This window comes from Schistocerca nitens, chromosome 2 (assembly GCF_023898315.1).
Source record: "Schistocerca nitens isolate TAMUIC-IGC-003100 chromosome 2, iqSchNite1.1, whole genome shotgun sequence".
In the NCBI taxonomy this organism is placed as follows: Eukaryota; Metazoa; Arthropoda; class Insecta; order Orthoptera; family Acrididae; genus Schistocerca; species Schistocerca nitens.
In genome coordinates, this window is record NC_064615.1 from 902,509,059 (window position 1) to 902,533,830 (window position 24,772).

General features: G+C 36.5%; 1 protein-coding gene across 2 annotated transcripts in view; it reads left to right on the top strand.

The window, feature by feature from the left end:
- LOC126237212 (long-chain-fatty-acid--CoA ligase 1) overlaps positions 1–24,772 on the top strand; it is a 694,263-nt gene that overhangs the window by 641,054 nt on the left and 28,437 nt on the right. For both annotated transcript variants that reach the window (XM_049947096.1, XM_049947097.1), the window contains 5 exons: positions 2,156–2,425; positions 2,644–2,843; positions 3,137–3,337; positions 3,532–3,749; positions 21,394–21,544. In XM_049947096.1, the coding sequence (XP_049803053.1) occupies positions 2,156–2,425; positions 2,644–2,843; positions 3,137–3,337; positions 3,532–3,749; positions 21,394–21,544 (1,040 nt within the window). The remainder of the gene's footprint in view (positions 1–2,155; positions 2,426–2,643; positions 2,844–3,136; positions 3,338–3,531; positions 3,750–21,393; positions 21,545–24,772) is intronic.

Below are 24,772 nucleotides of genomic sequence, written 5' to 3' on the forward strand. Positions count from 1 at the left end.
TAATGTCAAAACAAAATAAATATTTTCCATGTTTTGTCCTCTTTGTTAACCCACATACATCATCACTTGCTGCAACATAACTGTCATGGGATGAAGACATTATCTGCCACCAGTAGCTTCAGTTGAACTACTTTGTAATCTGATAGGGGCTTTAGAGCAATTTTAGGTTATATGTGAAGATGTATTATGATTAAAGATATGCACTTCAGCCAAGAGATTCTTTTTCCCGAATGTACCTTCTCATATACATCTACATCAGTTTTCTGCAAACCATGGTAAAATCTGATAAGGATCCAACTGAATACTCTGCAGATTTTTTCAGTTAGAACTTCACTGCAACTGTTATCAGGCCTTCTTCCCATTCCTTTACATTTGGAACATGGAAAAATGATTTTCAAACACTGTGAGCTGTAATTAATCTAATTTAGTGCCATGGGAGCAATACATTTGGGGTTGTAGCATATTCCTAGATCCATCATTTACAGCTGATTTTGAAACGTTGTAAGTAGGCTTTCTCAGGTTAATTTGCATTAATTTTCTTGAGTGTCCCCGTGACACAATCTCATGGTCAAACCCATGATCATTTGCATTGCCATTCATTGTTTGTATTTAATATCTCCTGTTGATCCTATGAGGGTCAGGAAACACCAGGGCTATATTGTAGGATGGGTGGCAATGAATGTTCTATGAATACTCTCCTTTGTAAAGCAATTGCATATCCCTAGTATTCTACCAATGAATCACAGTCTGCCATCTGCTTTACCTGTGGCTAAGCCTAAGTGATTGTTTAATTTATATCCCAATAAAGTGTCACTCCCAGGTATTTGTATGAGGTGACAGTCCATTTGTGGTTATTTCGTATTGTAGTCATAAGACACAATAATTTTTTTAAAAAAAGGTACATTTCTGAACATTTAAAACAAGTTGCCAATATTTGCACCACTTTGAGAGCTCATCAAGATCTAACTGAACACATTATTTGTACAACTTTTTCAGACAGTACTTCATTATAGATAACTGCACCATCTGCAAAAAGTCTGAAGTTAGTATTAGTATTATCTACCAGGTCATTAGTACAAAACATGAACAGCAAGGAACCCAACATGCTTCCCTGCAGCCCACCCAAAGTTATTGTACAGCTGTTGTTGACTCTCTGTCTGTGGGCTAATGGGTTAAAGTTTTTTATAGCTTTATGAGATATTGTTTGTACTTAGGGCATTCAGTGGGTGTTTGTGCAATTTGAAATACCACTGGTGTTGTGCAAACAGCCAGAAAGTAATTGAGACACGTGTTGTCCTTAATCTCTGATCCACAATCCATCTCACTGAACTGGAATAACATGTTCTAACTCACAATTTATAATCCAAAGCAGCACAGAACAATGGCAATAAATGAAAGTCTACTGTTTTAACAAATCTGTGTGTTCAAGAAGAGTTCACATGCACAAATCAATATATTTGAAATGCAGTAAAGTTTTCCCAACATAATCAACACTTGGTTTGGAAGGTAGGAGACGAGATACTGGCAGAAGTAAAGCTGTGAGGATGGGGCGTGAGTCGTGCTTGGGTAGCTCAGTTGGTAGAGCACTTGCCCGCGAAAGGCAAAGGTCCCGAGTTCGAGTCCTTGTCCGGCACACTGTTTTAAACTGCCAGGAAGTTTCAAGTAAATTTTTACATAAAATTGTGGCAGCAGCCACTGCAGGATATTTCTGTATAGTATACTAACAAAACAACTATGACTAATTCAGTGGTTGCCTGGGGATGCGGTAAGACTCTGAAATTGCCATTTTTATATAAATGAGTCGCTCAGTTCACAGATGTCGTGCTAGAGCACGAAATTTTTTAGGTGGCACAAGAAACTTATTATATACTTATTATTATATGCTAGTCTGCTCTAATTGATACTCATAGGAATTATTTCTAGATTAATTTACGTATGTGGAAGAAAACATCTACTTTGAGAACAGCGACTGCTGCTTAACATAAGTTACTTATCTGCTGCTTTATCTACTATGTCAAAAAAAAAAACGTTTATATAGCTACACTGAACACTATTAGCTGTCTATATATTTTGTTGTATAGTAGAATGATCTAAAAATATTGTTGTTCATTTTCTGGCCAAGTTGTCCTTTAATAAGACACCTAATAATTTTCAGATAATGGACCATGCCTTGGATGGCGTGAGGGACCCAACAGACCATATCAGTGGCTTAATTACAATGAAGCTCTCCTTAGAGCTAAAAATTTTGGTTCAGGGTTGGTGGCCTTGGGACTGACACCTTCACCAACAACATTTGTTGGTATCTACAGTCAAAACTGCCCTGAATGGATCATAACAGAGCAGGGTGCATATTGCTATTCAATGGTGATAGTACCTCTTTATGATACTTTGGGACCTGATGCTTGTGCTTATATAATCAAACAAGGTATGTCTTTATTGTTGATTTCTTAATAGAAAGAAAAGTCTGCAACAAAAATAAGATGTGGTATTTACTTATTTGCACTCCACTACAAACCACTTAAAGTACATCTATAATGTATAAATCTTTTGAATTTATTCTTGTTTCAATTTCATGCTAAATAATTAAACAAACAATAAAACTGAAAAAAATCTAAGTTAAAACAAATTTTTTTTTCCTTAAAGCGGAAATAAATTTAGTTATATGTGAGGATGACGCAAAATGTAATATGCTGTTGGATCGATCACCACGTTGTTTAAGGAAATTAATAGTAATCAAAGAGGTTCGGCCAGCTACAAATCAGAGGGCAAAAAACAGAGGTGTAGAAATAATCCGCTTTGAAGAGGTTGAGAAACTTGGAGCCCAGAAAGATAACAGAGAGCAGGTGAGTGAACCTTTACATAAAATGTGTAAAACTATAAACAGAATTTGTTTTTTGTATATTTCTGAAGGACAGTTAGTTCATTATATTAAGCACATTCTAATATTGTATCATACATGCAAAAGTACATTTGAAACTGCAGGTGCTGCTCTAACAAAGAAAAATAAATTTACCAGCCTCAGGAACTCCCATTAGTAGTTCATTATTTGTATGAAAAATATTCATTGTGTTAACATATCAGTGCATAGTTCAGAATACAAACTCAGTTAAATTAATTTGTTTTATATGTTGTTCAGCCACCAAAGCCAACTGACCTCTGCACAGTATGCTACACATCTGGGACAACAGGTAGCCCCAAGGGTGTAATGCTGACTCATTCAAATGTTGTAGCTGCAGTGTGTGCTGTAATCCTGCAGTTAGGAGATCACCGGCCAAATTGCAATGACGTCATGATATCTTTCTTACCTTTGGCACATATGCTAGAACGATGCTGTGAGGTGAATATAATTTACTGTTTTATATTCATTGTTACCCTATTACCTACTTCTGTCATTTCTACAGTTACTGTAGGAAGCTATGTTGATGTTGATATTGATATTCATATTGTTACTGTTTGGGACAAAGAAGTCTTTGTTCTGTTGAGAATTATAAGATATGAAAGGGGAAAAGTCTTGAAATTTTCTTGTTACAGAATGGCATGTATCTGGTTGGTGGTGCTGTTGGTTTTTACACTGGAGATATTCGAAGACTGTCAGATGACTGCAAAGCACTTCATCCAACAGTAATGCCTGCAGTTCCACGCTTACTAAATCGCATCTATGACAAAGTGATGGCTGAAATAAGTGGTTCATTAATTAAAAAATTGTTATTCAATATGGCACTGAGAACTAAGGAAAGTGAAATTAAAAGGTAATGGTGTTACATATTTACACAGTCTATTAGCTGATATTATTTATACACAAAAGCACATGCCTAAGATTATCGTATGAAAAAGAAACTTCTCCAGAAAGAGGGTTAACTGCATCAAAAGAGAGATTCATTTTCAGGTTATCCAAAGGAAAGTTCTTTCCCCCTTTCCCCCTCCTGTGACTCATTTAGCAGCCAAACATTTCACAGCTGCAATGTAGGATTTCTTTATTGTCAATCTTTCATTAAGCAGTGTTTGTACTGTTGCGATAAGTCAAGAAGCAAAAATTGTGGCATCTTTTTCTAATTGGGTACAGAGATATACCTTAACTATCTTATCCTGCATTAAATGTTTTAGTAATACAGTGAAAACAACATACGTCAGTGATGATAAAATATAGTATATGCCCATACTGAGAACTGTAAAATTTCTCTTTTCTTTGTGCCAGTTTGGAAACCATTCCACTTTGTGAGTCCTATGGCAAGCATCATCATTTCTGAATGTCTCCTAGTACCTGCTAGCATACATAAAACTTTACATTGTCAAGCAAACCCAGTGACTATAAAGATTCATTAAAGTTCTTGAGTTCTTATTTTACGAACTCCATCTGTCCTATATTTAAATAATTTTATATGGTGCATTCTATTATACTCTACTACCAAAAACACTTTTAACTTGATATTCTTCTGTAACACATTCATCTAAAGCATATTACACATGGAAGATGAATAGTCAAAGAGCAGAAGCTCTTTTTTCCAAGTAGCTTTCTTGCCACGTTACTAAGCCTACAATAGCTACTCCTGCCTATTGACTTATCCTACATCACTGAAGGTTCTCTTTCATGATGAGATTTACAGAACAGTCTGCATGAATAAGTGAATGAAAGAATAAATATGTGACAAAAATCACTGCCTTATAATTGGGCACTAATGAGATTAGGAAATAGATTATTGCATAAAATAATCATCTTCATTTCACATACACAACTGCAGACCTAATGTCCCTTCTTATTTACTGAATGTTCGTGGAATCGGAGGACACATTCCGAGTTCAGGCAGGATGAGGTATCTCAAATGAAATGAGTTTCTTCACACCACTCAGCATGGATTCTGAAAGACCACTCATGTGAAACCTACTCATGCTCTCTTCATCTTTATTCCCCATAGACCATATATGAAATGGAATAGTCTACATCTCATATACATAACATTAATATACATAATGACACAATTACAAACATAGAGCCATACATTTTAAGTTTGAATGTATGTTCACAATGTGTGCATAAAAAATTTCTGTTATATTATAATATGGATATTAGCCAACTAGTTACACAATTTTATTTGTAATTATTTGCATGACATGGACTGTGCTGAGAATTTTAGTTTGCTAAAGATTTTTAGGACTCTGACTTTGGGCAAGTGAGCTGCTTTTACCAGTCTCTGTCTTGGAATATCTCTTGGAACATCCTTTGCAATTTTTCCCCTACTGTTGTCCTGATGTACAGGTCAACAGTGATCTAGTCCTATACATTTCACTTATGACCTTTTATTGTATCTTTAGTATGTTACTAATATGTGCAGAGTGCACCCATTCCAGCAGTCCATAAGAAATATGAGACTGTAACAGCCAAAAATACAAGGGCTGGAACTTTAATAGTGGCAACTATTTATTTACAGCTCGTACAAAATAGATACATGTTTCAAAGTTTTACTGACCTTCAGAGTAGTCACCAACAGTGTGTATAGCCTCTTGCCAGTGATGTGGAAGTTGTAGGATACTCCTAGCAATGCCAGTTCTGTTGACAGTTTGAGTGGTGCGGTCTATTGCTCGACGAATCTGTAGCAGTTCTGAAGCGAATGCTGTGAAGTGTTTCCTTCAGTTAAGAAATCGAGTTGAACTTATGAGGGCTTAAGTCAGGGGAATGCAGTAGGTGGTATATCACTTAGCAGCCCCATCAGTCAAATAAAACTGTAACAGCTTGCACTGTACGTACTTGAGCATTGTCCTGTGAAATGATGGTCAGGTCCTGCAGAAAGTGTCATCACTTCTGTCTCTAAGCTGGTCGTAGCTTGTGTTCCAAAAATGAACAGCAGAGAGACAGAAATGATGACACTTTCTGCAGGACCTGATCATCATTTCGCAGGACAATGCTCAAGCACTACAGTGCAAGCTGTTACTGATTTGTTTGGCTGATGGGGCTGCTAAGTGCTATACCACCTACTGCTCTCCCCTGACTTAAGCCCTTGTGAGTTCAACTAGATTTCTAAACTGAAGGAAACACTTTGCGGCATTTGCTTCAGAACTACGCAAATTCCTTGGGCAATAGACTGTGCCGCTCGAACTGTCAACACAACTGGCACTGCTAAGAGTAACCTACAACTTCCAAATCGCTGGCAACGGGTTATACACAATGCTGGTCACTACTTTGAAGGTCAGTAAAACTTTGAAACACACACCTATTTTGTATGAGCTGTAAATAAATAGTTGCCACTATTAAAGTGCCAACCCTCATATATCTACCTTAAATATTCTGAAGTACCTAGATATCTCACTTTCCACGTTATGTATGTTACCTTTGATATTCTTTTGCATATATAACCGGTGTGTTCTTCCCGGGGTGACTTGGTGTCAGTATGGAATGCTATAAGTTGATCTGTTATACCTTTTGTATCATTAGATAGTCCTAACAGAAAATGATGAGTCATGTTCTTCTTAGGGTTACACAGAAGTTTGTTAGTGGTGAACCATTCCATTGCAGCATCTAGTGATACCATTGACATTTGTTGCATTACTGGTGTATTTTGAAGAGATGCAATTATTGTTGTCATATGTATAGCTGAGAAACATGATGTGGCAACTCGTTGATTGCAATTACAAAACAGAATAGTCCAATAAATGATTTATGTGGTACCCCTGTCTCAATAATTTTCATCAGAGAATGTCTGTCTCTAATTGAGACATACTGTTCCCTATTACTTAAGTACGAAGCAATTATTTTCATTGATGTATTTAGTGCCCCACAGAATTAAAGTTTCTCAAGCAATATTTCATAAGGAATGCAATGAAGACTTCATTTAAATCACGTAAGTGAGCCCTTATTTTTATTTTCAAAAGTAGTGATTATCTAGTTTATGATGTTAAGAAATACTGAAGTGGTATTTTTTCCCCATCTGTAACCAAACTGATTGTCTGAAAGGAGGTTATCTTATTCAAAGTAATCACTTACTAGATTGTATACAACAGTTTCAAATATTTTGGAAATTATAGGAACTACTGAGTCAGGTCTCAATTTTGGAGGAGTAGTGTCTCCTTTTAAAAAAACGTTGTATGACTTTTGAAATTTTTAATGATTCATGAAAAATTCCAAACTGAAGACATTAGTTAAAAGTGTTTGCTAAAGTTTCACTGAGTAGTTGATTGATAATTTTCCACTGTAAAGACTGTTTCAGTGGCAGTTGCTTGCCAAGCAGTTAATTTACAGATGTATTGGCCACGTTGATTCTGTCTCCAATTTCTTTTGCTGAGGATGCAAAGAACTTGTTCAGTTTGTCTCTGGTTCAAGTGGCACTTCATTTGTGTGGGCAGGAGAGTGTTCCTGCATGATAATCTGCCAAGACACTTAGCTCTTATTTGGAGCAGTTTCTGTAAAGCTTTCAAAGACTAACTTTTTTTGCTGCTTCAGCAGCTTAGTTTTACAAAAAATTGTACTTCAGGTACATCCTATAATCCATATCAGCCTATTTAGTGTCTATCTTACAGTTATTTCTATACACACTTTGTAGTAACAAAATTTGTTCCCTAGTGCTTTAAGTTCTTTAGTATAACAGTCTGGCAACTTTGTTTTAAGATTATCTGTAAAATGAGTGTTTCTTACAGGTGAAAAAGTGTACCACATATCAATAATATTTGTGAAGAATCTATCAAACATAATTTTAACATTAATTTGTCTAGTCTGTGTTTCATATAGAAAAATCCCATTTCATACAACTTAGTGTATCAGTAAACAAATTCACAAGCTCATCTTTCCAACCTCTTGCCCAACTCTCTGCATTTTCTTCTTGGGTTGTACTACTAGTGTGATGTGACAGTTTGCTGTATAGCAATGGTTTCCAACCCAAGGGGGAGGAGGGGGGTGAGAGATTTATTGGCTTATGGGAAGAGGTCTGTAGATGGTTCAGAAGGAAGCAGGATCATTCTGTCAGATAGGTCAAGAATTTTATATTCTTATTGCAGTAGCGAGTGCATTTTTTTGTAGAGCTGGCAGCAACACCAAGTGACTGTTGGCACAACACATTCATTCAATCTGAAATATGCATTCTTAGCTCAGTCTTATGTCTATTGTGTTCTGTAGACCTAAACGGTATTTTTATTGGTTTTGTGCGTTGAGTGAAAATGTCTGCTCAAAGAACATTGTATAATGAAGAATATATTAAGTACGGATTCAACTTTATTGAAAAAGACAACATCCAATGCCACAGTGTGTTGTGTGTGATAATATCCTCAGTAATGACTCACTGCAGCATGTGCATCTGGAACATCATCCAACAATAGCTCACCTTGTGATGAAAAATAAACTAAAATAGCGTTTTGTTGGGAAAAAAATTAAAATCACATGAAACTGGACTCTACTGGTACCTTTCAGCAGGAAAATTAGAAAGTTATTGAACCATAATAATATGACATTTCTCTCTTAATAGCAAAAAACAAAACAAGAGTCTCATACTATTGGTGAGACATTAACCAAACCTTCCATTCTCAAAGCAACCATAATTGTTTTTGCAGAAGATATCCAGTGAAAAATGGACAATACACCTCTTTCAAACAACAGTGTGCAAATGTCACTGAATGTAAAGGAACGGATAGTTAAAAGACTGAAAATATGCCCCCATTTTTTGCCTTGCAGTGTGATGATTCTACTAATACAGCTCATCAATACTACTTCACAGTATACTATTGATCTGTGGATGAGAAGAAAATAATGTAAGAACTATTTTTTTATAAAAACTTGGAAACAACAACAGATTCTGATGTATTTTCTGCTGCTAATGAAATTTTTGGTTGAAAAGTGTTTGCCTTAGGACAGAGTTGTGGGAATTTGTAATGACAGAGCACCAACCATTTTAGGTTCACGTTCTGGCTCCTGAGTATTGCCAAAGAAACAAAATCATAATCTTATTGGCTCTCACTGTATGATCCACTGACAAGCTCTAGCTTCTAAAATTTTTCCTGAGAAATTGAACAATACACTGAAAATGGCTATCAGTTTAGTCAATAAAATAAAGTGGTGTGAACACTCATTTTTTCTGAGTCCCGTGTAATGATCTCAGTGCTGAGCACCAATCTTTGATATTCCATACACACATCTGGTACCTTTCAAAGGGCAATACGCTTAGCAGGTTGTATGATTTGAAACCAGAGGTAGAACTATTACTTTTCCCTAGAATATCTTGTGGACTTCTTTGGAACCCGGAATAATCTGAATTTGAAACTGCAAAGTAGAAATAAGACAATAATGATCACATAAAGGAATTCCTGGAAAAGACACAATTCTGGAAGTGTCGCCTGGATGCTCTCATCACTAACTTCCCCTCGACTGAATGAACTTCTAGGTAGCTAACAGTGCAATGTCAATAACTGGAGAGTTATCATCAGTGAACACATAAAACTCATTCAAGAAGAGTTCACATTTTATTTTTGCCATTTGCCTTTAGAATACTGGCAAGGCAAATTAGCAAGATCACTCTTCACAACTGACATGCATGCACTTCCTGATGAAGTACAAGAGGATGCAATTAATTTGAAATGTGATTCAAGTCCTAATGAACAGTTTCAATAAATGAGGTTGGAAGAATTTTGGGTCAGTTTCCTCTCTATTTATTCAGGAGTGGCAAGGAAGCCTTAAAAGTCCTCATATAATCCTCATCAACATATCAGAGACGCCAAATTCTCAACACCAGCCATCATGAAAACGAAGCACTGCATTCATCTGAATGAATGTGGTGAGTGACCTGAGATGTGCTTTAGCAAGTTCAAAACTAAATATTCAGGAGCTGCACAAAGAACAAAAAATTCAACCACCTACAATTTAGGAAAAGATAGATTCCTACTTTCTATAAAGATGACACGTTAAGTCGCAGACAAGCACAATTAAGACACTTACACATACACTTTCGGCCACAACCTTCATCTGGCCCAGGCTGCCAGAGTCAGTGGGATGTGTGTGGGGGGTGTGCTTGCTTGTGTGAATGAATAGTGTGTGTTCCTCATTTTGTGATGAAGGCTGTGGTTGAAAGCTTGTGTGTAAATGTATTTTAATTGTGCCTGTCTGTAACTTACGTCATCTTTATGGTAACTAACAATCTATCTTTTTGTACATTGTTCATTTTCCTATCTGGAGTTTCCATTGTTTAATTTCAACCATCACATTGATGTTCTGAGATTTTTTCTTTTGATTTTTTTTGTGGCTTCCATTACAAAAAAAAGGTTGTACATGAAAAGTGTTTTTCAAGTAAAAACAATATTATTAGGTATTTAAGTAAGACATAAACATTTCTATTCTGGTAAGTTTGATGACCCTCTTTTTCTAAAGCGTGTATTGCAGATTATGGTTAAATAAAGTTTTTCAAAAGAAGTTAAAATTAATAAACAAAATAAACATAGGAGAGCTTTAGGTTATTTGGAGTTGCAAAGGGGGCACCAGGTAGTGTTTGTGCAGAATACCATGGCCAGTAGATGCACAGCTGGCAGGGCATGCATGGGGAGAGCAGTAGTTGCGAGGGTTACAGGCAGAGACTCTAGGGGAAAACTGAGCACTGTGAGGCAAATGCTGTTCTAAACTGAAGCCTATGCTCACATTTTTCATAAATATTAAGTGGAGCCCATTCACACCCACACATGCATTGTGACCATTCAGAGTGATCTGTCACCTCTGCTTTAAGTAGTATCTAGAAAGAATTCCACTGAAAACACAACAAATTATTTTTGCTTGGCTTTTAACGATTTGTATCTTTCAAGAATGTTCTGTGTGGTGAATCTTGAGTAAAACCTACATATTTCTCTTGTTGCCATGTTAAAATTTCCTTCTTTTGTCAAAAACAGTGGAATTTACATAGTGTGAGTGTCATCTGAAACAGTGGTTTATTAACTTTATTAAGTGAGAGACTGAGGAAATGTAAGGTCAGTAGCTTATAAAAAAGCATGTCCTCAATATGGAATGAATATGTAATGTCATCACTTATGTTATTCCAAAAACCATAACATTTCTCATTTCACCAGCTATCAATGGCCCTAAAATTATGTTCTTTCATTGGAAAAGTGTGCAGTTAGTGGTATAACATGGTAGTTAATGAAATTTTGCATAATGACCACATAGAAAAATACTCTCCTCTTTGCATAATATCATTTTCCAAAATCTCATTTCGATATCTCAAACTGTTCAAGAAATATGAAGAATGTTGTCGCTGTTTCAGTCCAGCTGTAATGCCTGCACAGCATGATGCAAATGTGTTACATCAGATCAGTTGTCTCAAGATTGGTGACAGTTAGCCAAATTTCATATTCGGCAACATATTATGTAATATGCACCAAACACAAAATCATAGTGACCCCTATTATTGCATGCTTTTTGAATTTTGTACAATGTGTTACTTCCATGTAAATATCACAATAACGATGACCATTAATGAATTGATGAGCTTGTCATCATGAACCTCACAAATAAAGCTGTAAGTACCTCAACACTAATTTTTTTTTTCCTGAATAGTTTCTCTAAAATCGTTTGAGAAAGATTGCAGGGCATGCACATCAATTCTGTCATCACTGACTGGCCAATAGGTGGCAAACACTTTTGGCATCCCCTTATGAACAAATTAATAAACTCATCCAGTGCTTTGGATGAAAATTGGTCACTGTGCTTTGGCCACTATATCCTGTGCCAACTCTAGAAAAGGTTGGGAACCACTGCTGTAGAGTGTGATGAGTAATGGTTCATGGTCAGAGAAACATCCATCTGAATGACTAACAATAAAAAATCTCATTACAAAAGTTAAAAATAATATTGTATGAGCATGCTTCTTGATGAGTAGCAATTTTGTTTGTACAGAATAAATTTAAATTTGACATTCTATATTGAAGTTACCGTAGATGGTGATTTTTTTTTTCTTTTCTTTTTTTTTTATCTTCACAAGAGGTTCAAAATTTCTGAAGAACATTTCTACAGCTTTATTTGGAGGCTTATAAAGACTTAGAACTACCCTATTCTGGCCATTCAGCTTTATACAGCTGAACTCATTATTAATTTAGCACAAAATTGGCTTACAAAAACTTTTGTGAATTTCAGAGCGCATTTGATAAGAATTACAACTCCATCATTTTCCTCTGTTTCCAACACATAATGCTGGTAACAATATATCCTTGAGCAACAAAGGTATCTTTCAGATTCAGTTAGCCAGTGATCTGATCTGCAAACTACATTCACATTTTTACATCTAGAATAATGTTCTGATTCTGCTATCTTGTTCTTAATGCTGCAATTATTGATTTGTGGCACAGTAAGTACTTTATCTGTCTATCTATTAGTACTTGGACCCACTAAGCCAGATGCTGTTATTTCACTAAAGGGCCTGTTCTTTGTGGAAAGGGGAGACTTCTTATAAAGATAATGATACCCATCATTATTGTTCTCCTATGATGTCCTGAAACTTGTGGATCAAGAAAAATAGGATGATGCAGTATTCCATGGCCTTCAATAAGTATTCGACTTAATACTACACAGACATTTATTAACATTTATAAGTGTGATCATATGTTGTTTCAAACAGAATTTATTACTGGATTGAGGATTTCTTTATAGGACCCACATATTATATTATCTCAGGTGGAGAATTATCAACAACTATACAATAAAATCAAGTAGACCCAAGAGGAATGTGTTGGTGCCCTTACTGTTGATGTTTTATGTTAATAGTACCCTCCAACATTTTGCAGATTATGCAGTTATTTATAACTAAGTACTGTCTGAAAAAGCTGCATAAATATTAATTCAGTTCTTGATAAGATTTCAAATTGAGGCAAAGATTAGCATCTTGCTTTGAATGATCAAAAATATAGAATTATGCATGTCACAAAATGCAATACTGTAGTATTAGAAGTAGGTGTATTAGGCGGCAGACTTGGGTTCTGTGGCAGTATACTGTGAAAATGCAGTGACTACTGCAAGGGCTTAAGCCACAGCCAGTGTGAATAACTTGCCTAGAATGCCAGCAGCTGCAGTTGATGTCCTGCTGAAAGAAGTACCCCACTTGCCAGATGCCCTCTTATGTTTTCTCATACGTCCACATGCTGATCACCTAGGATGTAGACCAGCCACCAGGAAGCTTCTGTAGTTTGACATGCAGCTGTCTAAAACAGACTGACGCCAGTCAGTAACCTTGTTCCATACTTTTTCATGGTGACACGCAAACACAGCCCTTCCACAAAGTCAGTGCCGAGCAGCTGCATTAAAACCCTATCTTAGCTGAGTATGATAAGATTGGCATGAAAGGGTCACGCACTGCATCTGCCATGTGTCAGTTGGTGCTACAAGCCTACCAATACAGACTTTGAATCTTAGCCATAACTCTGCTGCTGCCTGGCCTCTGATGTATCAAAAGCAGTTAGAAGCACTAGAATTAAAATGCATTTTCAGTGATATCATTTGAATGCAGTAAAATATTTCAAATTGTCATGAGGAAACTGTCAACATGCAGCTACTATTAACAGTATACCAGAATTTCTGGTATTGCAAATAATTTTGCTGTTTGCAAATCTATACAGTGTATGTTATAGCAAAAAGGAACATTTACAAAAAGAAACTGATAATTGCAGTTGATGTTTTAGCACTGACTATGATACTGAAAACATTAAAACAGACTCCCATTCTTTTTTATGGAAAAACTGACAATTCCAGACACATTTTTACATAGTGTACTAACTAACTAGTCATTTTGAAGTCACATTAATATATTGCATATAAAAGTAAAGCTGTTCTCTCTGTGAAGCTTGGTTTGAATGCCACAGTACTTTACTAGGAAAGATTATTGAAAGTGGCATGCTCTCTGCTTCCTTTGACCTAGGAACATACTTGAAGGGATGTACTGCTTGATGAATAATTAGACTCTTGATATAGTGGCTGTCCAGATGTTGAGCTTCAGATCATTGTATTCATAGTCTGACACTCAGCGAGACAATTGTAAAATGTTGTTGTTGTTGCTGTTTTCTTGCTCATGATGTTCCGTTGCTCTTGTGCATGCAGTAATTACTTTAATCTTATCCCCATGATCCTTGTGGGAGCAATACATAGGGTCTGTAGTATATCCCTAGAGCAATCATTTGAAGCTGGTTCTTGGAACTTTGTTAATAGACTTTCTTGGGACAGTTCACATCTGCCTTCAAAAGTCTCCCATTTCAGTTCCTTCAGTATCTCTGTGACACTCTCCCATGAATTAAACAAACCTGTGACCATTTGTGCTGCCCTTCTCTGTATATGTTCAAAAATCCCTGTTAGTCCTATCTGGTAAGGGCCCCACACACTTGGGAATAACATTCAACTGATTGCACTTCCCCAATATTTCTATCAGTAAACTGAAGTCTGCTACCTGCTTTACCCATGACTGAACCTATGCGATGATTCCAATTCATATCCCTACAAAGTGTTCCACCCAGGTACTTGTACAAGCTGGCCAGTTTCAACAGTGGATCATTGATATTATAGTCATAGGATACTACATTTTTTTCACTTTTCACTTTTACATTTCTGAATATTTAGAACAAGTTCCCAGTCTCTGTGCCATGCTGAAATCTTGTCAAGATATGACTGAATACTCATGCATCTTCTCTCATATAGTACTTCATTATAGATAACTGCATCATCTTCAAAAAGCCTGATTTTGTTATTAACATTGTCTGTAAGGTCATTAATATAGAACATGAACAGCAAGGGTCCCAACACTCTCTGTGGGGCACACCTGAAGTTACTTCTACATATGACGATGACTCTCCATCCAAGATAACAAGCTGTGTTCTCCCTACCAAAAAGTCCTCAATACAGTCACAAATTTCACTTGATACCCCATATGATCATACTTTTGACAATAAGTGTAGGTGTGGTACTGAATCAATTTTCAGAAATCAAGACACACTGCATTTAGCTGGTTGCCTTGATCCAAAGCTTTCAGTGTGTCATGTGAGAAAAGTGAGAGTTGGGTTTAACATTATCAATGTTTTTGAAAAATATACTGGTTGGTATTGAGGTGGTCACTCCGTTCAAGGTACCTCATTATGTTTGAGCTCAGAATATTTTCAAAGATTCTACAATAAATCGATTTAAAGGATATTGAATGGTAGTTGTGTGGATCACTTCTACTACCCTTCTTGTAGACAAGTGTGATCTGTGCCTTTTTGCAAGAACTGGGCATGGTTTTTTGTTCGAGGGACCCATGATAGATTGTAGTGAGAAGAAGGGCTAACTCAGTCACAAGTTCTGTATAGAATCTGACAGGGATTTCATTGGGCCCTGGAGCTTTCTTCAGTTTTAACAATTTCAGCTGTTTCTCAACACCACTGACATCAATACTTATTTCATTCATCTTTTCAGTGGTACGAGGACTAAATTTGGGCAGTTCTCCTGGGTTTTCCTTTGTAAAGGAACATTTCAAAACTGAGTTAAGGATTTCTTTTTTTACTTTGCTATCCTCAATTTCTTTTCATGTCTCATTCATTAGGAACTGGACACTGACTTTGGTGCCACTGACAGCTTTTACAGAGGACTAGAATTTCTTTAAATTTTGTGAAATGTCATTTCACAATATTCTACTACTTTAGTCATTGAGTGTATCATACATTGCTCTCTTGGCAGCCGAACACGTTTAATTCAGCATCTCTCTATTTGTAGCCCGACGCTTCATTTTACACCTATTATACAGTAATCTTTGTTTCGTTAGAAGTTTCTTTTCAGTGACTGTATACCATGGAGGTTCCCTCCCATTATGAACTGTTCTACTGGGTACATATCTATCCAGTGTGTGGTCAACTATTCTTTTAAACTTGAGCCAGAGTTCTTCTACATGTTGCTGACGTGTGCTGAAAGTTTCAAGTTCCTCATTGAGATATGACATTAATGATTTTTTATCTACTTTACTGAACATATATATCTTTGTGTGTTTTAGTTGTTCTTTGTACTTTGTTAATCATTGTTGCCACAACTGCATCATGGTCACTGATACCAATTTCGATGTGGATATCCTCGAAGAGGTCAGGTCTCTTTGTTGCCATCCAATCCAATATTTTTCCACCTTGAGTCTGTTCTAAGTAGTTTTCAGAGAAGGCATTTATCAAAGTTTCACAGTATGTTTTATCATGCCCACCACTAACAAAACTGTAATTTTCACAATTAATTGTTGGATGATTAAAGTCTCCACTGATGATTATAGTATGACTGGGGAACTTACTACGTACAGCTGAATTGAGATTTTTTCTAAAGTTATTGGTTACATCAGGAGATGAGTCTGGTGGGTGATAGAAAGATCCAATTATAATTTTATGCCCATTCCTGACACTGAGTGTTGCCCAAACAGTCTCACATGCCACTTCAATTTCTATCTCGATGGATCTGAATTTTTTGCCTACGGCAACAAATACACCACCTGCATTTTCCATTTGCCTATCCTATGATATACTCTTGAATTTTCCCCAAAACCTCGCTGCTATCAATTTAAAGTTTCAACCAGCTCTCTGTACCTGTTGTTATGTGAGCTTCATTGCTTTTCATGAGCACTTCAAACTCGGGCACTTTGTTGTGAATGCTTCAGTAGTTTACCATTAGGATTTTAATACTCTCACCTGTGGGAAGCATTTTTGCGATCTTACACTGATCCTTCTGGGTTTCCTACAGCTATCATACCTGGATCTGATGAACAGTTGCCTAATCTAAAAAACCTTAGGCCGTTTTCACTCCTTATTTAAACAATCCAGCCGATCTTCAACAGTCTTTTATCAGCATATTTGTTTTCCTCATTGTCCATGCTTCAAACACAGTTTCTCATTATTTTTTTCCTAATCTCATTGTTTATATGCATATATGTTCATAGCTGTTTCTTTTATGGGAAGTTTTGTCGTCTTGTGCAGTCCCTAAGGCTAAGTATTTCTTTGAATTAAACATGATATATTTTTGTGCGACAGTTGTAATTCCTTTGGAAGTATGATATACACAGGGTGTTTCAAAAAGTTACTTTACAACTTTAGAAATTCATATAAATTTATTGAAAGAAGATATAGAGCTGGGTTTAGTCTTATTTTGTGGGGAAACACACAAAGTTTTTTTACCTTAAGTTACAGATGTTGTATGTGGCTTCTGTTGGTTACTCTGCACACTTCCCATCGGAAGTCAATTTCTTCCCAAACTCACTGCAACATTGCAAGTGTAACTTGCTCAGTGGCAACGTAAATTCTTGCTCTAAGTTCAGGTAGAGAAGCCAGCACAAGAAGTAAAAATGTGATATCCTTGATGAATACCCATAAAAAAAAAAAAAAAAAAAATAGAGTGGTGTCAGGTCTGGGGAATGATGGGGCCATGCAATTGGCACATCATGGCCAATCCATTGACCTGAAAAGTGGTCACTGAGAAAATCCCAGACATCAGCCAGGTTGTGGGGTGGTGCACCATCTTGCATGAAGTAAACATTTCATTCATGTAGGATTTGCGATTCACGAGATGCATGCTGGGTTGATTTCGTAGGACTCTGGGCAAAACGTTGTCTCACTTGCTCAATGACACCATCAGATGTGCTTGGACGACCTGACGATTCCCCATGTCTTACCGAGCACCCTGTTTCTACAAAACATTTATGCCACTCACAAATTGTTGGTCTACTAGGAGACTCTTTAGTGTATTTGGTATGTAAATTACGCTGAACTGTTGTTGCCGACTTCCATTCTTCAAACCAAAAAACACAGCTAGCATGCTCAGATCCAGTGAAGGCAGCCATCTTAAACACAACTGCTGCTAGCATTCCTTACAGTGTGATTTGACACTAGCAAACAATGTGAGGCAAAACTTGATGTATTTAGCTACAAATTGACACTACAGTCACCTCTGTAGGTAATATGAATTAATTTATATGAATTCTCAAAGTTGTAAAGTCCTTTTTGAAGCAGCCTGTATATATGTATTACAGTAATCATGAAATTGTGTTAGGTAGTTGGTTACATGTTCCATATATCATACTCTTGATAAATTTTGTGATGTGGAATGTATCAACTGAAGAAGCATAAAATACATATTTTATAAAATATTTGAATGGGTACATGCTGGTCATTTACAAGCTTCCTCTGTAAAGAATTACTAATTTTCTGTTCAAGAAACCATCTATGGTTTAGGAGAACAAACATTTTAACCCTTCATTACGTGATTTGTTTTTCCTCATTCAGAAAATTGGAAAAATATTTTTAAAATCTTCTGCTTACAGTTTTTGAGAAAAGTTGATGCCTTGAAACTTTGCACAGATGCAAAGCCATGCATATATAGTCGAATTAAGTGATAAATTTTATTCTTTGACACTTTGCACATAAGCAAAGCAGCACATTTATAACTGAACTAAGTGACAAAGTAAACTCAACAGGAAAAAGCTGAAACATTTCAAAACTATAGAATTAACAAGAACAGTGAAAAAAAAAACTGAAATGTTATCTTCAGTTACAGTATATTTGCATGCAGCTAAGTGATTTTACATCCTTGAAATGAGGTTAAACAGTTATTTTCCTTATTCAAACTAATATTTATTTCATATTTGTCTTATAAAACAAAATATTGAAACAAAACTATCAATATTACAACAACAGAGAAAAAACTTAAATGTGCTGTAATCAAAATATGTATAAGCGATTTCATTTTTTGTGAAAGAGGTGAAACAGTTACTTGTCTTATTCAAGCACAAATTTACTTTACATTTTTCACATGCAACAAATGTGTAGCCTTTGTGCTCTGAATTTTTGCACATTAATCTTTTCTCATTCCAAATCAGCCAGTGGTTTACTGGTAGTGAAGATCCCTTGACTTTTATTTTCTTGTTCTCTATTTGTCCAAGCTGCTTGGTCTTCCACACTTTCTTGGCTCCTGGCCTACCTGGCATTGAGTTTGGCCTGACTCATTCCTAAACCTCTTTTGGTTCATGGGCATGTCTGTTAATCTTGTTTCAAGAAGCATTATTTGGTACAGTCTCCATGAATTTATTACCATTGTATCAAGCAGGTGGAAAAAATAGATCGAGATACTATCTCTTTAATCTTATCTTGATGTGGTGTCTTCCTGTATTGCTGTCATGCAAATCAACATTTCCCATGTGAGAATTGTATATGGAGACAACTGCTAGACAAGGCACCATTATATGCTCCTTTTTCTTCCTACCAAATCTTCTCACTTCTGATTTTGGAAGTTCTCCTACAAAAGTGAAGAGGAAACTGACATTGCTGTTGTCCTTCTACAAAACAGTAGAAATGTCAACCGACTCAAAATTTGTTGTGAATTCCTCTGAATAACCATGGGATTCCTTTTTGAGTTCTTTTTCGTCGCTGAACTAGCAGTTAGGAATTCTATTGCATTGAATACACCACTAAATCCAGAGAAGTATATCATCTGTCAAAATATAACTTGTAATTCCGGTGTCTTGGCACTTCTCTTGACGCCAAATAACATCATTTCCACTAGCTCCGGTATCAGGTAACTCGTCAGCCTGAAATTTAGGATCATGTTCCTGTCCACTGTAAATTTCAAATTTGTGAGCAAGCCCCCAAGTCATCACAAAGCATGAAGAGTTTGTAATCCCATTTTCATGTGATGTATTGCCTTGGTAGCACACATCTGTTCATAAATTGAAAGTCGTTCACCCATGGGTACTGAAAGACATTTTGGTTCAAATAGTCTAGTATTGGCCTTGTTTTGCATAGTTTCTCTTTCAGGATTTTGGGGCTTTGGTCACTTGACGTTGTCATTGAAATGCAAAGTACTATGCAATCTCTCTAAGTACTTCTGTGACATAGTCTGTTTTACCACCTCAACTCCAAAGACATCATTCCTTAGATCAGACAATATTATGAGAAGGAAAGTTGCTACTCACCACATAACAGAGATGCTGGGTTGCAGATAGGCACCACAAAAAGATTTTCACACTTAAAGCTTTCGGCCAAAAGCTTTAAGTGTGAAAATCTTTTTGTTGTGCCTATCTGTGACTCGGCATCTCTGCTATATGGTGAGTAGCAACTTTCCTTCTCGTAATATTGTTATATTACATCCTGGATTTTCCATTGTTTAATTCTGTAGATCATGATTGTGGGCTGGTGAGGCCAAAGTACTGATGATGCATATGCCAAATAATTTATAAATGTCATAATTTGTGTAATCAGTTGGCTTGTTTGGATTTTGTTGAGTAGCATATAAATTTGTTTCATCCTAAGTTTTTGATATAATTTTATCAGTGAGGAAATGTTTAAAAAATTGGTATGGTGTAGACAGGGGTGCCGACTTACAAAAAATATTGAGAGGGCCCATACTGGGGGTCTTGCCCCAGGATATTTCACCATGTGTACAGACTCTTACAAGATAGTGCGTCATGCCAAACTGAAGTTTTTGTGTACATGACGAATGTAGTCATATAAGTCAACAGTGGTGTGGACTAGTGGCAAAGTTTTGCACACGGTGTTAGATATGCAGCAGTGCAGTTGTGTAAATGGGACTTTAGTGTTAAACTAGCAAAGACACCTGAGAAAATTTTGTTTAATTCCGCTTTGCAGATACATAAAGCTGCATAGTGAAGGGTTAATCTACTTTCAAAAATGCTTCTGCTATCTAAAAGATATTTTATTTCCATGGGTAGAATGTCAAGTGTTTTATAGCTACATATTTCACCCACTTTCTGTGTCAAAGTTAAAATGTATCATATTTTTCTTCTAGTGTTATACTCGTGAATATCTTTTGATAGTATGTGGAGTAATTCTGTTTATTGCCATGCACAAAACAAATTGGTTAGAACTTATAAATAAGCCCCCAGTACAATCCACATCCCTGCCCCCTCCCCATTCCTGTCTCTCTCAAATTTTCAAAAAAGTTTTGACTTAGGTTTCTGTTAACCACCTGTAGCTTCATATGAGACAACAAGTTTCTGTTTTTCACTAGCCAGGAAGCTACGAAAATGTGACTGCAGGTGTAACAACTTTTACTGCTGGTCAGAAGACCCTATACAGAGCGGTCTTGGTAATGACACACACACAGTGTTTTATGTGTGACTTACCGTGCATTTTGTATCAGTTTCATATTCTTATGGCTCTCTTTGACTTGATATTAGGGGTTGGGATACAGTGAATTGTTTGCGTACATTGTTTTAAAATATATGGTAATTTGTAATTATTGCTCCTTCGCAGTCCCCTACCTTATTTTTTCCTGCTTGCCAGTGAATATACGACTGAAATTAACAGTAAGGGTCTGTATTTTATTCTTGAGATAAGTTTTCTCCCTGAACAAAAATTTAGAAAATTCCACTGTATTTTACTGTTTTTTCTTTTTTTTTTTTTCTTTCCTCTCTCAAAATACTGATAATGTTAAACTTGATCTTGCAGGGGGGTCATTAGGCGGAATAGCATCTGGGACAAACTTGTCTTCAGAAAGGTGCAAGAGCAAGTTGGTGGCCGTCTGCGACTCATGCTTGTTGGCTCTGCACCACTTGCTGGTAATGTGCTCACATTCATTCGCTGTGCCCTCGGTTGCCTAGTGAGTAACATTTTTATGAAAATCTGAATATAAACTTTTTTAAACATATTTATCCAATGTATTTAATGTTCATGTCAGATATGTGATAGCTTCATGTGCAAGTAAGTTATTGGTGGCAGGTAAAGATCCTGGCATAAAATGATTAGCATAAGTATCTGTTGTCATATTAATCATTTTAATATTTAATGTAACTGGAAGTAAAACAGATGGCAGTGCTTATATGAGGAAGTAAAAGTCACTCAGTCTGATGCCACAAGAGGTGCAAACATTAAAACATAGCACATGTAGGGTAGAGTTGCTGTTAAGGGCATGTATTTTATTAAACCACTGTTGAAAGCAGCACTGAAATATGCTAGGGCTGCAGAGTGACTATAGGAGCATACTTAAATAACGAGACAAGCAAAAAGTATACGTGTTCAAGTATTGAGGTCACTGAGGCAAGAGGCTGACAGTCCATTAGCATAGAGTCATTGTAACAGTGTGCCACATAACACATTGCAAAATAAATAATAAAAGGAAAGGAAATGAGAGAGAGACAGAGACAGAGAGAGAACTTCGAAATATTAATCTGTGTAAGGACAGGTGAGACAGTGAACAATCAGGTAAAGAATGGTGCTAGGTAAACTTGAGTGTATAACAGGTCTGTACATCATCTGCTACAATATTTATTTGTAAAGGAAAATACTGAACAGTATGTAGTAAATGGCTCAGCACACAATCCTACAGTGACTGCTTTCTTAAGAAAAAAGCGCTGTTCTACTAATGAGTATAATTGTTCAGTGAACAAGAAAAATACATAAAGGAAATAAATGTGTTAAATTTGTCTCCAAGTATATTTACTAAAAATAGTTATTCATTGATCTTCATTCATTCACATGCTGTTTCATAAATCCTGTCATAAAGAAGAGCCTTTAGGAATGTGGAGTGAGTCAAGTTAATGTATAACAGCCAGAATCACCCACTGCAGGCTAATTCTGCAACTAAAACTAAAACAATTTGCGATGAGCGATAAAATACTATGCTGGTAATTTGGAAATTACTTCTAGGTTGCCTGAGGTATGTTAATTTACATTAGGAGAAAAACTACTACTTTGAAAGAAATATACATATACTGTATAACTCGGCAAGCTGAAGTAGTTACCTGGTCATAATGGGAAATAACTTGTTCATGTGACTAGGTACAGTCACATTCTAGTTTACAGTAGGCCATGTTGCTACCTCGTAGTGCAGGCAAGAAAAGTCATCATGGGAAATATGTTTGCAGAAAACCACAACTACGTGCTGTTAATGTCATTAATTCTACTGACAGTGATAATGAGAAAGGTGTGATAGTGCTGACAGACAAGGCAATGGAATGGTGTACTAATTGCAGAAGGTGGAGCGTGATGCTGAGTGGAGCAGGATTCAAGTGTCTGCCCCAAAGCAGAACAAGTGAAATACACACAGTACATATTTCATTAATGATACAGTCAATTGTTATTAGCAATTTCTGTGATGTTACAAACAATACATGGAAATACCATCTTTGCAAAAAAGCTTAGCAGCTTTTGTCACACATAATTGAATTTCCAGACTAGCAAAGAAACTGTGACAGAGACCGTTCCATGGGATCAGATTTTAAAAGCTGCCAGAATGAATGAGTCATTATGTGTGGACAAGAGTACATATTAGCAAATAAGAGCACAATACATTAGGTAAAAAACACTGCAGTGTGAATAAATGCTGTAAAGTGACAGTGTGTGAACAGTGTTGTCAAATGATGGTTCAGGCAATGTTTCATTGTTGTGAATGCACACATTATTTTGTGGTCATTTCTCTATAACAGAAAAATTTTAGACTTTCATGTAAAAATGAACAGAAAAAGAATTAAAAGTACATAGAAATAAGGAATGCATTTTTTTGCATTAATTAAGGGGCTTTAACCTTCTTTTTACACAGTTGAGAAAATTTTTCAAAGAAAATGATTTCCCTTTCTACTGCCATCATATCAACTAGACCTAAATCCTATAGAACTAGTCTGAAATTTTGCAAAGAGTAAGATCCATAGTCACGATACATCAAACAGCTCACTCTTTGAAAATATAATGTCAGTGGATAGATGTAAAAAATGTAATCACCATCAGTGGCAGAACAACACACATATAGAAGAAATTGAAGTTTGCAAGATTTTGGAACCAATGGCTCCTCCTGGCGGAAGGGTTGATGAAGAAGGAACAAGGATGAAGGAAAAGAACTGATGAGATTTAGGCAAAGGGGTGAGTGTGGAAAAGTAGCCCAGAACCCTGGGTCAGGGGAGACTTACCAGACAGGATGAGAAGGAAAGACTGATTGCTGGGGAATGCACCTGATGAGATCTGAAAAGCAGAGAGCTTAAAGACGGAAGACGGGGTAATACACACACACACACACACACACACACACACACACACACACACACACACACACACACACACACACACACACACACACACACACACACAATACTGCCAAAACACCAGAACATCATGCATGAGTTAAAAAGCTAAGTGGGTTTTATGTCATAGAGATGGTAGGGGCTGGCAAAAAATAGACAGATCAGAAAATGAAAGAGATAAAAACTAAAAGGAAGTGAATAAAGGAATAGTTACTGTGAAGAAATGCTGAGATGGAAAAAATTAACATAAATTAAAGGCAGGTGGGGGCAAGAACCAAGAACATGTTGTAAAGCATGCTCTGCCTCAGGATATTGTCTGTTGCCAGTGTAAAGCCTCTGCCTGTGCCCACTTATCCAACTGATTGCTTGGTGGTGGTCATGCCAGTGTAAAAGGCTGAACAGTGTTTACGTAACAGCTGTGTATTACTCTGTCTTCTGCGTTTAAGCTCTCGGGTTTTCAAATCTCATCCGATGCAGGCCCCAGCAGTCAGTCTGTCTTTCTTTCTATCTATCCCATCATCCAAACTCTACCTTACTTTCCCAAACCTTACCGGTCCTTTTTCTTTACCCCTCTTACTCCCCTTTCAGCCTATCTGCCAGAATAAGGAGTCACTGGCTCTGAAAGCTGGCAAAGTTTAATACTTGCTATGTTTGTGTTATCCTGTCACCACTTGCTAGTAGATTTTTTTATCTATAAACTTGCATTATATTTTCGAAAACATCTCACTCTGTAACCCCAAAAAAAGTGGACAATGCTTTTGCTGTTAATAAATAAATGTTGAGTGTCACCTAGCTTGGTGTAAACCTTTCAGTAT